The sequence below is a fragment of the Mus pahari genome, chromosome 17 (assembly GCF_900095145.1).
Source record: "Mus pahari chromosome 17, PAHARI_EIJ_v1.1, whole genome shotgun sequence".
Classification (NCBI taxonomy): Eukaryota; Metazoa; Chordata; class Mammalia; order Rodentia; family Muridae; genus Mus; species Mus pahari.
Genome location: NC_034606.1, coordinates 38,344,594 through 38,361,405, shown reverse-complemented (window position 1 = coordinate 38,361,405; position 16,812 = coordinate 38,344,594). Strand labels below are relative to the sequence as shown.

General features: G+C 42.8%; 1 protein-coding gene across 17 annotated transcripts in view; it reads left to right on the top strand.

The window, feature by feature from the left end:
• Ptk2 (protein tyrosine kinase 2) overlaps window positions 1-16,812 on the top strand; it is a 203,730-nt gene that overhangs the window by 164,211 nt on the left and 22,707 nt on the right. For 15 of the 17 annotated variants that reach the window (XM_021216199.2, XM_029548063.1, XM_021216196.2 and 12 more), the window contains 3 exons: window positions 8,491-8,602; window positions 11,444-11,530; window positions 15,969-16,106. In XM_021216199.2, the coding sequence (XP_021071858.1) occupies window positions 8,491-8,602; window positions 11,444-11,530; window positions 15,969-16,106 (337 nt within the window). Of the gene's footprint in view, window positions 1-7,653; window positions 7,942-8,490; window positions 8,603-11,443; window positions 11,531-15,968; window positions 16,107-16,812 lie in introns of those variants that run through there. The other 2 variants (XM_029548064.1, XM_029548062.1) reach the window with 2 other exon arrangements.

The window sequence follows — 16,812 nt, the reverse complement described above, 5'->3', positions numbered from 1 at the left end:
CCTCTGCCCCTCTGCCCCTCTGCCTCTGCCTCTGCCTCCTGGGTGCTGGGATTAAAGGCATGCGCCACCATGCCCAGCTGTAGCTTGGTTTCCTACCCTCAAGACAGCTCAGGAATTCACTGCAAACTTCAGTTGGCTGCTAGGTGGTTCTAGCTAGTTAATTGACAGGTAATTGTCAAGGACTGAAGGTGCAAATTTTAAGCTGTGACAAGGTATTTAGCTTTCCTGTAGGATCAGGATCACAGATACTGCCCCATACTGGTTTTTTTAGAATGAAATGAGACAGTTTATCAAAACCTTACTTGGGAGGCAGAGACAGGCGTATTTCTGAGTTCCAGGCCAGCCTGGTCTACAAAGTGAGTTCCAGGACAACCAGGACTATACAGAGAAACCCTGTCTCGAAAACAAAAACAAAAACAAAACAAAACAAAAACAACCACCTTACATGCTGTCAGCCCAGAAGGCAGTAGTAACATCAGAGCTTTTTCAGATTTAAAGTTACAGGGCATGGTGCCCTCAGGACAGTGTGCTGGAATTTAATTTAAGACAAGCCTTTCTTGCTACTGGTACAGGAACAGGTAGCTACACAATTTCTTAAACCAGTGTACTAACACTTTGTGGTCCTTCACTTGTCCTATATGGCAAGTTTTGAATCTAATGACTGTCTTGATTTAATGGTAGACGATGCTGTGCAGTTTTTAAAGTAATTCTCAGTTTCAAAGATGGTGTCTTACCACACCTCCTGTCTTCATGCCAGTGAGTTCTTCCTTGTTACCATCATCTGGGGGCAAGATAATATCCAAAAGAAAAAGAAAGCTCTGTTGTTTGTTTCCCATTGAGCCCTTTTATTTCCTCAGATGCCTGTAACATCAACAGCTTTCCCAGAAATGAAGTATAAATAGTCCAACTTAATTTAGTAAGAATTTCATGCAAAGTTTAAAATATTTCCTTTAGAAATTACCTAAATTCTTTTTTTTTTAAAGATTTATTTATTTTTATTATATGTACATACATGGTAGCTATCCTCAGACACACCAGAAGAGGGTGTCAGTTCTCATTACAGATGGTTGCGAGCCACCATGTGGTTGCTGGGATTTGAACTCAGGATCTTTGGAAGAGCAGTCAGTATTCTTAACTGCTGAGCCATCTCTCCAGCCCGAAATTACCTAAATTCTTACCTGGTTCCTTTTTCTTCATTGGTTCTGCCACTTCTAAATATTCACAGTATTTCTCTCCCTAGTTACCAGCCTCTAGTGTGGCTTTAGTGTGATCTGAGGATATTTGAGAGTTAAAATTCACAGGATCTACTCCTGAGTACTTATATAGAACCAGTAGTTCTCAAACTTCTGTAACCATTTAATTCAGTTCCTCATGTTGTGGTGACCCCCAACCATAAAATTATTTAGTTGCTACTTCAGACCTTTGTTTTGCTACTGTTATGAATAATAATGTATGATATCTGATATGCAATTCGTGACAGGATTGCAACTCACAGGTTGAGAACCGATGCTCCAGACCATGTCATGGCTGCTGCTTACTTGGATTGCACAGATCATCCAAAGGATGAACATTCTTGCCCCTCATTGGACAGCTTGAAGCTTAGAAGTCATGTGACTTGTCTAAGGCTACATAGCTCCCAAGGGGCAGACCTGTTTACCCTCCAGAAGCCCTGTTTTCTTACCCTTCCTCAACAGTTTCCAATCTCTCCTATACTTTCCTTTGCTCTAATTACTTCCCATTACCTATTTTACATGTAGCAAGAGACCTCTGGCCTGATGGAGTGGTATCTCATCTGTGACTCACATTTGCTAACCCCCAAGGCATCCTGTGAACCCCAATGGAGCTATCAAACTGATCTGCTGCAGCTATCAAAGTTCTTTCACCATTTTCTTACTCTTTACAGTCTCTTTAGTTTGTTTTGATACCATGTACTGAATTTTGACTCCAGAGTTAGTGCCCCTATGTCCACAAATGTCTCTTTTCCTCTCTGGAAAGTGAAGTGTCTAGGTCTTTACTAGGTGATTTCTCCTATGTTTGAGCTTGATTAGATAGAGAGATGGGACAACTACATAAATGTAGGAATATCAAAGGAAAAGTTTAGCGTGTAATTACATTCTAGCACATTGGGTTGGGGGCAAGAGGGTTGTAAGTTTAAGGCCTGCCTGGTCTACATAGGGAGAACCTATAAAAGGGTATGGCAGGAGGAAAAAGGCCTGAAGCCTGACCAGAAAAGAAAAATTCTCTGTGGCCAGAGTGGTTGTAACCCTCTGAAGCCAACATTTCCTTCACTCTCTTCTCTTTCTCAAATTATGTTTACTTCTAATGTTAAGACGTATACTATCTTTAACATCTCATTGTCTATGTGGAGTTAGAGTTCATGAAAATGCAGAGGATGGTTTACCATCACCTCAGTCTAGTATGCTCTGTTATTCATCTGTACGTGTTATGTATACATGGCCATGAGTGTTTGAGTGTGTGTCTGTGTGTGTGATAGGTGTCACTAGTTCCATACTTTATGATGAGTGCTTTATTCACTGAACCATAGCCATTACCTCCACCCCCACCCCTCATTGTTTCTTGAGATACATTTTTTTTCCCTGGGTCAGGCAGAGTATTTCAGCCAGTGTAGGAACTTGCCATGCAAGCCTGGAGATCTGAGTTCAATCCTTGGAACCCATGTAAAGGTAGAAGTGGTGGGCTAACTTCACAGAATTGGCCTTTAGATAAGTTTCATAGCACACGTACAGATCATGTATTCACATATGATAGTAAAAATCTTCTAAACATGTTTTTCTGTTTCATTTCCCTTGTTTCCTTTATAGATTCCAGTTATATGTTACTCTAGTTGATTTGATTTGCTTACTCATTGGTGGGTTTTGCTTTTGAAATAAGGCCTCTCTTTGGCTAATCTGTCCTAGAACTCTCTATGAGGCCCTAAGCTCAGAGACATCCTCCTGCCTGCCTTAGCTTCCCAACTGACTCACCACAGATGGCTAAAACTTTTGATAGCATCCTCAGGTCTAGTCCCAGCAACTCTCCTGCTGTGAGTGGTTTCTTCTTCCTTCCTCTCCTATATTCCTTCAAGTTCCCTAACTCCTGTCATTTATGTCCTACCAATTATTGAGATTTTTATTTCAGATATCTTCCAGGTATAATTACCACTTGAGTCTTTCTTTTCATATTTTCTATCGTTTTAAAATTCTAAACAATTTTTCTCTTATATTCTTGAACTTCTTATATCCTTTGAGCTTCTGTCTACTAATTTCAACATATGAGTTCTCATTAGAGTCCACTTCCTTCAGTTTCTTTTTTTGCAGGGTTTTTTGGGGGTGTGTGGATGGGTTCTCCTTAAAATGAGTCACAGGGATACTCTTTCAGAAGACCCAGGTTCGATTCTCAGCACACACACATGGAGCCACACAACCATCTGTAACTCTTAATTCCAACTAATCTGACACACCCTTCTAGCCTCCACAGGCACCGGACACGCACATGGTAAGCAGACATATTTGCAGACAAAATACCCATACACATAAAATAATAAAATAATTTTAATTAGAAAACCAGTCTTGAGGTGGTTAATACGAGCCTGTTTCCCATTGTTTAAGTTACATCATCAGGGAGGAGATAGTTGCCAGGTGCCAGCACCACTGGAGCAGTCTGTCTGCTCTTACAAGCCCAGCTCAAGCTATAGACTTGTTTCCTTCAAGGACACCCCCAGTTTGTGGAAAGGTCAAGTCCATTCCTTTGTGATGAGGCAATGTTTAGTAACTGTGAGAGATCATGTTTCAGAACTGGTGTTCCCGTGAACTTGCCAGAGCAAGTCCTTCCTCTAGCCTTTTCCTTTGGATTTACTGCTGCTTTCTCTGGGTATTTTCCAGACCGACTTAAATAACTACAGACCCAGACTGAGTTTGTATCCAAAGCAAATGTTGTGATACCAACACTTTGTTTTGGTGATTAGAGTTTTAAAAAAGTTTTTTCCCATATATCAGTTTTTTATCTTTAACAATAAATGTTTTTTTATTTCAAAGAGAAGAGTTTGTATCACAGTAACCCATAGTAGCCCATAGAATAGATACTACAGAGATGAAATGGGGCAGAGGTGGCACACGTGCGACCTGGGTTCTACCCCAGCATCATGATATAGGGAAAGGGAAGTGTCAAAGTTTCTTCTTTTCTGTTGGGTTTAAGGCTGGAGGAGTGTGGAACCAACTTGGATTTACTTTTGTGTTGGTCTTTTTCCAAATTCTTTTGTTTTCTCCATCATAGAGCTCTTCTTGATTGTGAATGATGGAACAGCTTGCTAGGGAGATTAGCTCCCCACTATTGCCTTTCCTTTTTAGGGTAGCCAAGGAATTTGAACCCCAGACTCCAAGACTGAGTGGCCTTAAGCATTTATGAAACATCCTTGGTTGGAGACTTGGCCTGGCAGACCACTTCATTTTTGCTCCAGAGGTGAAGTTAGAAGATTCCTGTGCTTGACTAGCAATGTAGTTGTGAGTCCAAAAAAGAAAGAGTTAGAGCAGTTCTCAAAGTGTCCGTGGCTTTGACAGTGAGTTGACTGCTTTGGTGATTTTTTTTTTCTTCTCAAGTGAAGGAAACAAGAAATAGATTTAAGGGGGCTGGTGAGATGGCTCAGTGGGTAAGAGCACCCGACTGCTCTTCCGAAGGTCCGGAGTTCAAATCCCAGCAACCACATGGTGGCTCATAACCATCCGTAACAAGATCTGACGTCCTCTTCTGGAGTGTCTGAAGACAGCTACAGTGTACTTACATATAATAAATAATAAATAAATAAATCTTAAAAAAAAAAAGAAATAGATTTAATATTTTTTTTTATAAATCTATTTTTTATTATTTTCCTGGTTTCCCCTCTGAAGACACCCACCCACTCCCACTTCCCTGTCTTGGCATTCCCCTACAATGGGGCATCAAGCCTTCACATGACCAAGGGCCATTCCTCCCATTAATGTCCAACAAGGCCATCCTCTGCTACATGAGCAGCTGGAGCCATGAGTTGGTGGTTTAGTCTCTAGGAGCTCTGGGGTTGGTTCATATTGTTGTTCCTCCTTTCTCTAGCTCCTCCCTTGGTGACCTTGTGCTCAGTCCAATGGTTGACTGAGAGCATCCACTTCTGTATTTGTCAGGCACTGGCAGAGCCTTTCAGGAGACAGCTATATCAGGCTCCTATCAGCAAGTGCTTGTTGGCATCCACAATAGTGTCTGGGTTTGGTGACTGTATATGGGNTGAATCCCCAGGTGGGGCAGTCTCTGGATGGTCTTTCCTTCAGTCTCTGCTCCATAGATTTAATATTAAATAAAATTCTCCCCTTTCAGAACTTCTTTACTAGCTGTGGTCCACAAATAAGCAGGCATGATTATCATATTTTCTAAATGACAAGTCTCAGCTTTTTTTGTTCCATCCATTTGGAAATTAACAACTTATAAGCGTCCATCCATCATTGCCCATGTACATTAAGCAGCTAAAAGCTTTTCAGTGGAATATATGACTATTAAAAATATTGTGAGTTTGGGAAAATATGCAGCAGTTTGACCTCCATGACCCTACACGTCCTCCTTTGCTGCTTTGACTCAGCAGCTGCCGAGTGACTCTGGGAGCCCCACATGTGGGTTCCCTACCCAGTGTCAAACAGATCTTTAGGGCTTATTTATATTCCTGGCTTCTCTGAGCAGCAAGTTATAGATTCTCAAGAGCATTTGACTTTCTATATCTGGTATGAGAGTGAATGTTGAAATGGAAAGAATAGCTTCCCAGTTACCTTTGCACTCTTTGAGATGAAAGTCTGACATGCGTGATTACTCACTGGAGCCTTACTGGTGTGCAGATGCTCTTTTAGTTGTCAAAGGACTTGATCCACTCCTGAGCAATGCAGAAAGCTTACACTGTATACTTAAGCACTGGAAGGAAGATTCTGGCAGTGCATTCAAGGTAATCAGAGAAAGGGGACATAACTGGACAGAAGAGACTGGCCTGCTGGAGCCTGAGGACACCCTATAACAAGGGAACCTCAGAGCACCTATTTGAGGTCTCAGCAGATCAGGTAGCCCGTTTCATAGAGCGTGTAAAATGGGGACTTTCCATTGCTTGGAAGAAAGGTTTTACTTAGCCTTCTTGCTGCCTCTCTAGATTTTAGTTTGGTTTAAAAGATAGAGCTGGGCGTGGTGGCGCACGCCTTTAATCCCAGGCAGAGGCAGGCGGAATTCTGAGTTCGAGGCCAGTCTGGTTTACAAAGTGAGTTCCAGGACATCCAGGGCTGTACAGAGAAACCCTGCCTCAAAAAACCAAAAAAAAAAAAAAAAGATAAAGGACGGGGCTGGTGAGATGGCTCAGCGGGTAAGAACACCCGATTGCTCTTCCGAAGGTCCTGAGTTCAAGTCCCAGCAACCACATGGTGGCTTACAACCATCCATAATGAGATCTGACTCCCTCTTCTGGAGTGTCTGAAGACAGCTACAGTGTACTTACATATAATAAATAAATCTTTAAAAAAAAAAAAAAAAAGAGTTTGTTTTTTTTAAAAAAAAAAATAAAAAGATAAAGGACTTTTATTTTTTTGTCCCTGTTATTTTTTTTTAACCTTGATTTTGTCAGGCATTTCAGGTTTTTGTTTTTGTTTTAATTTTTAAGCGTCAGGCTCTATTATCTGTGATGGTGACAGAGTGGGGCTCTGGAGAGCTTACCAGAATGCGCTTCTCTCCAGCTCCAAGGAAGTCACCCGCCAGCTGTCGGTGTCTAACCAGCTGGGATCCCAGCTAGTGCCTCCCTTGCCCAGAAAATGGCCCTCTCGACACAGGTCCACACTCATCCCTATGCACACACACACACCCTTAGCCTTGGGCCTGCAATGTATCTGTGATCTGGGAACCGTGAAGCTGGGTTAGCTCTTGCTGAGGTCATGCATGTTCTCTGTTTGGCAGTTCATGCAAAGGCACATGTCAGTGGCTGTGTAGCAGGCCTGTGAAAGTTGACTGCAGACTTAGAAATAGGAGTGTAAGTGAATTTGCCAAGACATGGCTGCCCTTTTATACTTCAAGCTGTGATTTGATTTTGTGTGTAGGTAGCCTTTGGCTACTAGAGACATTTCTTGATGAGAACCTGCCATAGTTTTATCTGCTTTAAAAGCCTCTTGGGTCTCAGCGCTCTCTGTGGATAGATAGCCTGTCAGGAGAAGCAGTGCCAGGACTGAAGCAGGACCGTGCACACTTGTAGGCAGTGCTCTTCCACCAAGCTGCATCCTGTGCTGCTGAGAAAGTGTTAAAGTTTAAGGTAATTTGGTGTGTATGGGTTTGTTCTACTGCTCTTGCTAACTGGTGCAAAAGGAAACTAATCTTCCTTGGAGGGAGGATGGTCCTTTTGACTGGAACATTTTTTTAAAGAGGCAGTGACTTTTCTTTTGAAGGGAACACTCCCTTTTCCTTTAAGGAGAAAACCTTCCTTAATATCTGCAGTGACGGCTTGCTTACTCAAGGCCAGCTATGAAGTGAATTTTGTCTGTCTGTTCCTGATTTGGGAGGTGACTGAGAAGAGCAGGCTCCAGCCCCTAGCCGGCAGGAATGTCTTTTTAAACAGTCAGGCAGATTCCCAGATTAGAAGGAGTCTGTGCAGCTGATGTCATTGTTTCCTGAGTAATTCTGGGTGGTTATTTACTCCATCTGGCTGCCAAGGGCCAGAATCTGTGAATGAGCCTCATTATTAGAACTCCAGGTTTCAGGCATGGAGGGAAGAACCAATTGCTGCCACAGTTAAGACGAAGATTTTAAAGACCTGCTGCTTACCAAACCCCAAAGTGGCAGTAGGGAATAGGAGGGCTGGCCACGTTCCCTGGGCTGCATTCTGAGGCGTTTACAAGATGGCACACAGCCAGGACTGAGACGCCGCCCGCATTGCCGCGGAGGCCGCTATACAGCCTGGTGGTGGTAAGTGGGGCATTTCCAGTTCAGAGCAGGCAGTGCTTTAGGAGCACCTGTAAGTACTGCTGCCATTTTTCTTACTTTTTTTTTTTTTATGCAAAAGTTAGTGCACTATTGTCTGAGCTAGTGGGGAGATCTTGGCTTCTTACAAGTTGATTACCATGTGCTGGTGAGTTGGAGCTATGTGGGAGTCTGCTTTCATACAGTCAGCCGGAGACATGTAGCTGCATGATAGGTGCTTGGAAATCTCTCAGGATCCTTCTATTCTGCGCAAGGATAAACTCCAGTGTGAATACACTTTATCTTGCCTGGCCTTCATTTCACCAGGCTCTTTTTCTTACCATCTGTCTTTCTTACCTATGACTATTATTTAAGTGGACTTACCGGTTGTCATCATGGCTTTTCTAGAATCCTTTTGAGTGAGGCTAGAAACCTGTGTTATATAGGGTTCTTTCTCTGTGTCTGTCTTCTACTGGGAGTAACTGGTGTCCCTTATCTGAGTGGGGTGGGCGATTGGCTGTCAGCTCCCCTTAACGTGGTGTGTTGTTTCTCCAGCACAATCCTGGAGGAAGAGAAGGTGCAGCAAGAAGAACGGATGAGGATGGAATCCAGAAGACAGGCTACCGTGTCCTGGGACTCTGGAGGGTCTGATGAAGCACCACCCAAGGTAGCTGAGGTCCCTGCCCCCGCTTTGAGGGCCTCCTGAACTAAGTCATACAGTCTGTGGGGGTAGACACTGTTGTCTGTGTGGTGAGCCCCCAAGTCATTGGAGGAGTAGGAACTGTACCATAGTCACCCTCCTCTGTAGATTGCCCAATATGCTGCTCACTCCTTAGAAGCTGAGGAAGCCAGCAGCTGTGAGAGACCTGATGTGAAACTGCCCTTCTCTCCTCGTGGCGCTCCCAAGAGGGTTAGGTGTGACTTGTCCTTTTCTCTTGTTGGCAAGAGAGTTAAAGATCTCCCAAACATTCAGGGTTAACACAAGACGAGACCACAAGCGCTAGGAGTTTGGTGTATTTCAAATTAGCACACTTCTACCACTCCACTTGTACCCTTTCGCTTTGGTTTTGCTGGAGTTTGGTGTGCTGCTTCTGGGTTTTGGCTGGTGGCTAGGTGTTGGAGAGGTCACTGCATTTGCTTTCAGGCCTTTGTCACGCAGGAGATGGCATGGCCTGGTGCCTGCCTTCTCTTGTTTTCCAGGTTTTCTCTCCTCTAACCAGGACAGGACAGTCATTCCCTTTTTACAATAGCTGGACAGTAGTTATGGATTTGGGATAACAGGTGGCCCATGTCAGTTTGCACACATGAGAAAGTCTTTACATCCTTTAGGTTTTGGATGGGATAGACAGACACTTCATACATCAACTTCAATAAATAATACAATTCAGACCTTTTTCTGAAAATAAAAAGACAACAGGTTTTTTTTTTTAAAAAAAAAGTTGTTCCCTGCTATATGATATATTGGTTAGCTAAAAATATAGTTTCACACCACTTTTGTGTTTTTTTTTTTTTTTGTTTGTTTGTTTTTTTGAAAAGTAGGAATCTGGTAACACGGGAATCATGTTAGTATTGTACTATGTGTTCTAACACGGTGTCTAAAGTCAAATGGTAGTCCCATATTGAGCTGTGAGGTAGTGAACTTGACACACTCTGAAAATGAGCATAAGTAATGGGTCAACTCAGTCTACACACCAGGGAGCCTCATCCACTCAGCTCTCCCCACAACACAGAACCACCACCTGAGGGAGGAGGACTTTGAGACGGGCAGTGAAAAACCAGATATTGTTCCCAATTTAACAACAACAACAACAAAATTCTTCCTTACCTACAGAAAAGGCACCAACCCTTCCTCCCAGGACATATGCCCCCCCCCCCCCTTGGGCTATTTACCTTTCGTCTGTGAGTTTTTGTTTTGTTTTAATTTGATGCAGGGCTTTTTGTCTTTTACTACCTGCCCCAGCCTCCCGATTTCCTGTTTTAGTTCTGTGACAACTACAGAGTGATTCCATATGGGGAGGTGAGAGAACTATCACTCATTTCTCAAGCCTAGGGTCCCGCAAGTCATCTCATCTAAAGCATGGCTGGTGTCAGTCTAAAGACAGAGTACATGCTGCCCTTACTCTTAACCTCACCCTAAGTACTCTCGGTGCTGTTGTTGGATGTGCACTAGATGGCGTTTCTCTAAGTTAAGAGTAGCTCTGCCACAGAGCGTACAGTGCCAGTGCCTATGTATCTTTAAGTTTTACTAATAATCTGTTTTTTAACAATTTCACTTTTGACAGACTTACTAAATTAAACTCATGTGTTAGAGGTGGTTTGGCTTCTTTTGGGTTTGGAGCAGAAAGACTAGCTCTTAAATCTTTAACTATCCTTCTCATGCATGCTCAGTTTTCATACTAGTGTTTCCAAATGCACATCCTAAGGATTCTTCAGGATTCTTCTGTGGGAGCACCAGCGTCACCACCCCACCCCCAATAATTTTTTAAAGCATAGACCAGCATATGCTCCCTGATCATTTTCTCGGGGATCTGCATACTGTTCTACATAGCAGCTGCTCCATTTTATATTCCCAGCGTCAGTACACAGAGCTCATCCCTCCACTGCTGGCCTTACTTTTATTTTTGTCTTTTTAATCTCTATCCTGGAGGTCATAATAAAGTCACTCCTTGTGGTTTGGAATTGCCCAAAGGTGCCTAGTACCTTTTTCTGCCCAGTCTGCATTCTCTTTGGGTCTACACGTGTCACTAGCCCTTAGACTTGCCTAAGCCAGCCTGCTCTGTACTCAATCTGTAGATCAGGCTGGCCTTGAACTCGGTAATGCATGCCTTTAATCCCAGTTCTCGGGAGGCAATGGCAAGCTTTGTCCACTTCTTAATCAGATGGTTTGTTAGTTGAGCACTCACCTGTGGGAACTCTGTCGCACTGAGAGCCTCTGAGTCTTCAGCTAGGCCTTCCTCCTCTGGTGTCACCTACAACACAAAGATTTTTTTTTTATTATTTTTATTTTGATACTATAATTTTATATTTGGGTTTCCTTTTGACCTTTGAGGTTTTAGTATTGTAGCTAAGAAGACATGCCCCGGGATGGTGAGATGGCTCAGCAGGTAAGAGCACCTGATTGCTCTTCCAAATGGTGCAGAGTTCAAATCCCAGCAACCACATGGTGGCTTACAACCATCCTTAACAAGATCTGACTCCCTCTTCTGGAGTGTCTGAAGACAGCTACAGTGTACTTACATATAATAAATAATTTTTTTTTTTAAAAAGGAAGACATTTCCCCAATCCAGGTAATTTAAAAGATTAGCCCCTGTTCCCTTCTTATATTGTTTTAGTTTGAGCTCTTACATTTAAGCTGTGAGTCATTTTGAGTTAACTGTCAGTTAAGTTGTGGGGAAGTGTCAGTCGTTGAAGACTCAACTAAATTGTATTAGCAATTTCTTTACTGAGCCGTTGGTTTTTCAGAGTCAGAAGACTCATCCTTACGATGTTCTGTTAATTTGTTCACAGCCCAGCAGACCTGGTTATCCTAGCCCGAGATCCAGTGAAGGATTTTATCCCAGCCCACAGCACATGGTCCAGACCAATCACTACCAGGTATATGAATTGTCACAGATATAAGACATGCCACTTGACTCATCAACACTTACTTGTGTGGTAGGAAGAACCTTGAATTCATTTCTGTTCTCTGGCTTGTCTACTTATTTTGTTGAGTGGAAGCTAAGAAGCTCGTCACCTTGGTCTTTGCTTTGGAGATGGTTATCTTGACCTTCATGCCCTTCCAACCTCCCACAGGCTCATAACATTCATCAGTATTGTCTCAAAGCAGGCAGGCCAGTGCCTGTGGCTATACTTAGATCCATTCTTTCCCACCTACCTCTAAAGGTGGAACCACAAACACATCTAGGCAGAGCTAAAACTGAACTCTACTTCTTATAGAAGACCAAAAAAAAAGAAGAAGGAGGAGGAGGGGACTAAAGAGATGGCTCAGTGGTTAAGAGCACTGACTGGTCTTCTAAAGATCCTGAGTTTCACAACCATCTGTAACAAGGTCCAGTGCCTTCTTCTGTTGACTGAAGATAGCCATCTGTAAGTGAAGGCAGATGAGCTAGATGCCCTACAGATGAGTGAGTAAGGAGCAGGTTTAAAGCAGCTGTCCAGGAGAATATTAGCCAAGGGAAAGACATTCACTAACTTTGAACTATAATCCCTGCTAGAAATACATAGGCCCTATTACTAATAAGTGCCAACACCCACACCATAGCACCATTCTTTAGGAGCCATCTGTGTGTCATCCTAGCCATCGAGGCTATTGCCCTTCTGATCCCTATTACCTGGCCAGGAGAGACATATTTGTATTTTTCTTTTTATGGAGTTTAATGTGATTAAAGTGGGATGTGTGCTTGAGGGGTCAGTTTAGGAAAAAAAAAAAGTGCTTTGCTGTTGCTACTAGGGTGGCAGGGGAGGAGGTAGAGAGTGACTAGAAAACAAAAGGCCATGTGTCTGCCGTAGTCTAGGACAGTGAGTACTGGGGAAGTTTTAGGCCTGTATACAGCACGTTGTTCCCCACAAACTGATTTTCATATGGAGCCAAAGAGGATTCCCATCACTAGGAACTGGTTTAGGGCTGATGGGGTAGGCCTGTGTCCTAGGAGATACTACTTCACAAGGAGAATGGGTCCCCAAGTTCATTCATCTACTGTCTTGGCACTTAGAACGTAAAAGGGAAGTCTTCCACTCCTTCTGGAGGGTACAAAAGGGCTGGAGCTCTGACCAGGACACAGATTATAGCCGTGAGAGGTGTGTTGTTAGGCTAAAGTAGGCAAACTCACTTCTGACTGATGAGAGACCTAGGTCTAGCATATAGCACAGCCACCCTGAAAAACAGCCAGGGCCTACCTACCTGTAGTCAATGCTCAACTGATCCTGAAGCGAATTAGATAGCAACAGCAGCACCAGGCTGGAGAGATGGCTTAGTGGTAAAGAGCACTGACTGCTCTTCCCAAGGTCCAGAGTTCAAATCCCAGCAACCACATGGTGGCTCACAACCATTCGTAATGAGATCTGACCCCCCTCTTCTGGGGTGTCTGAAGACAGCTACAGTGTACTTACATATAATAAATAAATAAATCTTTTTTTAAAAAAAAAAAAAGCACCTACTTTCTGAGGTAGCTCTCAGTTCTGCATGTCCTCACAGGCATGCAAGAAACCTAATAACACTCAAGGACATGTTTTAAAAGAAATGTCTGATCTCACTACTTTAGAAGCCCCTGGGGATTATTTAGAAAACTGCTGTAAGTTACACAGAACTTATTTTTTGTAAAATTTCTGAAAGTTCTGTTAATAATGTTAATGTATTCCTTTTTATTTAAAAAAAAAAAAAAAATGGCCAGCCTGGTCTACAGAGTGAGTTCCAGGACAGCCAAGGCTATCAGAGAAACCCTGTCTCGAAAAACCAAAAAAAAAAAAAAAAAAAAAATGGTATAGGTCCTGGAGAAACAGCTCAGCATTTAAGAACACTTTTTGCAGGGCTGGAGAGATGGCTCAGCGGGTAAGAGCACCCGACTGCTCTTCNGAAGGTCCAGAGTTCAAATCCCAGCAACCACATGGTGGCTCACAACCATCCATAACAAGATCTGACTCCCTCTTCTGGAGTGTCTGAAGATAGCTACAGTGTACTTACATATAGTAAATAAATAAATCTTAAAAAAAATAAAATAAAAAAAAGAACACTTTTTGCAGAGGACCCAGGTTTGGCTTCCAGCATCCACATCAGGCTTGTCCCAGCTGCTGGTAACTATAGTTTCAGGGAATCCAACCCTCTCTTCTGGCTTCCTCTCATGCCTGCACATACAGACAAGCAGACACATACATACTCATAAAATCTATTAAAATGCACTTGTATGTGCAGCACTTGTATCCAGTAGGATTTTTCAATGAAGGCTGAGCATTTACCAATGCCCAGAGAACTAAATGTGCACAAGCCTTTGGCAAATGATGTATTGATATTTGGGAATGTAGTTTTCTCCATGCATTCATCTCCTCTCACTAAGTAAGTAACTGGCAACTCAGATCATGTGATGATGTTCCAAGTCTGCTCCCTGTTCTTTCAGTTGAAAAGAACTTCCTTCTGCTTCCTTCTGTGCCTGGGTTTTGTCACCATGTCCCTTTGAGCATTCTCTCTCTGTTTTAGTCACCATACTTAGAAATATAGAAGACATGGCCTTTCCCACCATTATCAGCCTCTTGTTCACTGGAGAAAAACATTTGGAATTTTGCTGCAGTTTTTGTTCTTGTTTGAGAATGGGTTTGTTTGGAATTTGTTGAAGTGGCTGGCCTGGAACTCATAATGTTTCACTCTAGAGATTTGCCTGCTTCTTCCTCCCAAGTGCTTTTAAGATCAAAGGTGTGCATCACCACACATAGCATGTTTGGAATTTTTAGGACAGAATCTCAAGTGTGAGACCATACTCTAGCTGATCACTGACTGCATAAATCAAGCTAGTCTCATCCTTATGCCTCTGCCTCACAAGTGTCAGGCATACAGGATGTGTCCACCATTTGCAGCTCTGCTGTTTGGTAGGGTTGTGCTTTGTTTTGTTTGTTTGCTTATTTGTTTGTTTTTGAGATGAACCCTCTCTGTGAAAGAATGGCCTCAGACTCTCGGCCTCTTGCCATAGATTACACGTGCCAGGGTACACACTTACATCACCATGCCCTACAGATACGTCATGATTGCTGTGGTTCTTGCTTCAGGGGATGGATGGTGTTGAGTTAGGAACGGGAAAATCTGGAACTAAACATGAAGCAGCTGTACTGTGCTCTTGTTTCCTTTGTACCCAGCAATAGTTACCCTGAGTACTTACACGGTGTACAAATTCCAATGTAAAGTAACTGTTTAAGGAGTGTGTGTGTGTGTGTTTTCATGAGCATGCTTGTTTGTGTATGCAGGTTTGTATGGAGGTGAGAGGACAGCTCTTGAGTGTTACCTTCAGGAATGCTGTCCATCTCATCCTTTCATTGGCCTGGAGTTCACCAATTACATAGACTGGCTAGTAAGCCCCAGGGATTCCCATTACTGGCATTACAAGTGTGTGTTACCATGCCCTGCATTTTTATGGGAATCAAACTTAGGTCTTCATGCTTGTGAGGCAGCCCTTACCAAGAACTAGCACCCTAGTCCCAGAAGTAACTTACTTCTTATCTCCTGGGATATGCTCAGCTTCATTATCTGACGCAGAAGCCAAAAATTGCTTTTCCTGAAAGTTTCTTTAAGAACTCATTGCTGGACTGGAGAGATTCTTGCAGAAGACTCTACTTCAGTTTCTAGCATCTGTGTCAGGCTCACAACTGCTTGTAGCTCCAACTCCAGGAGGATCTGATGCCTCTGACCTGTGTGGGCCTCTGCATTCTTATGTACATACCCAGAGAAAAACATACACCTAACTTTAATTAATAAAAGTAATTTATTTTTAATCTTAAAAAATAAAACAAAACTCAGCAGTGCAGTAGTGCTGCATGCCTTCAGTCCCAGTGCTTGAGAGGCAGAGGCTGGTGGATCTCTGAGTTCTACTACAGTCTTCATCTACATTGTGATTTCTAGGACATCCAGGGCTACAAAACCTTGGTGGGGTGGGGAGAGGGGATAGGTCAGCTACCTGCATTCCTGAGCTCCTGGTTACCTTCCATGTTTATTCCAAGTTCAAAGTTGTCAGTGTTGGCTCTCTGACCATTCTCAGTATTCTGCTTCCACCCTGAACTTGAGGACTCTGGTAATTACATTGGACCCACTCAAATAATTTTATTTCCGGTTGTGTCCATGATTTACAGGCACATCTACACAGTCTTTTTTTTTTTTTTTTTTTTTTTTTTTTAAATCAAGTCAGAGAATAGAAATGCTCAGAGAATCAGACTTAGATCTAGGGCCTGTTCTGCCTCTTATGCATATTTTCCTTAATATTAGTTGTTTGGTTTTTTGATATAGCAGAAGCTCTGTTATATTAGAAGCTTACATTGCCTCCTGAATCACTCACAGGTCTCTGGCTACCCGGGTTCCCATGGAATCCCAGCTATGGCTGGCAGCATTTACCCAGGTCAGGCATCTCTTCTGGACCAGACAGAATTGTGGAATCACAGACCTCAGGAGATGTCCATGTGGCAGCCCAGTGTGGAGGTAAACGGGTTGTTCTTGGCTATAGTCAGTTAATGGACAAAGTGTGATGGTTTAAGTCACCTGTTATTTATAATTCTGAGATTGCTTGGTTGTGATTATTTAATTGTAAAATCTAGGTACCCCATTTAGCCAGTTATAGCAGTCCATACCAAGAATTCCAGATGAGGCAGGAGGATTGTAACTCCAGGCCAAGTTACATAGCCAGGCCTTATCTTAAAAGCTTGTATCAGAGCAAGCCTGGCAATCTGAGTTGACCCCCAATATACACCGTGGAAGGAGAGGACCACCTCCTCTCCTGGAAGTTTGGGTCTAACCGTCATCTGCAAAAATTGTAAAATGCTCTATCTACTCAATCTCTTCTAGTTTGTTTTTTCTAGCAGATTTTTTTTAAAAAGATTTGTTTATTCATTTGTTTGTTTATTTATTTAATTCATTTGAGTACATCGCTGTTTTCAGACACACCAGAAGAGGGCATCAGACCTCATAACAGATGGCTGTGAGCCACCATGTGGTTGCTGTGAATTGAACTCAGGACCTCTGCAAGAGCAGTCAGTGCTCTTACCCACTGAGCCATCTCTCCAGCCCTCTAGCAGATTTTTTTTTTTTTTTAGATTTATTTATTTATTATATATAAGTACACTGTAGCTGTCTTCAGACACTCCAGAAGAGGGCGTCAGATCTTGTTACAGATGGTTATGAGCCACCA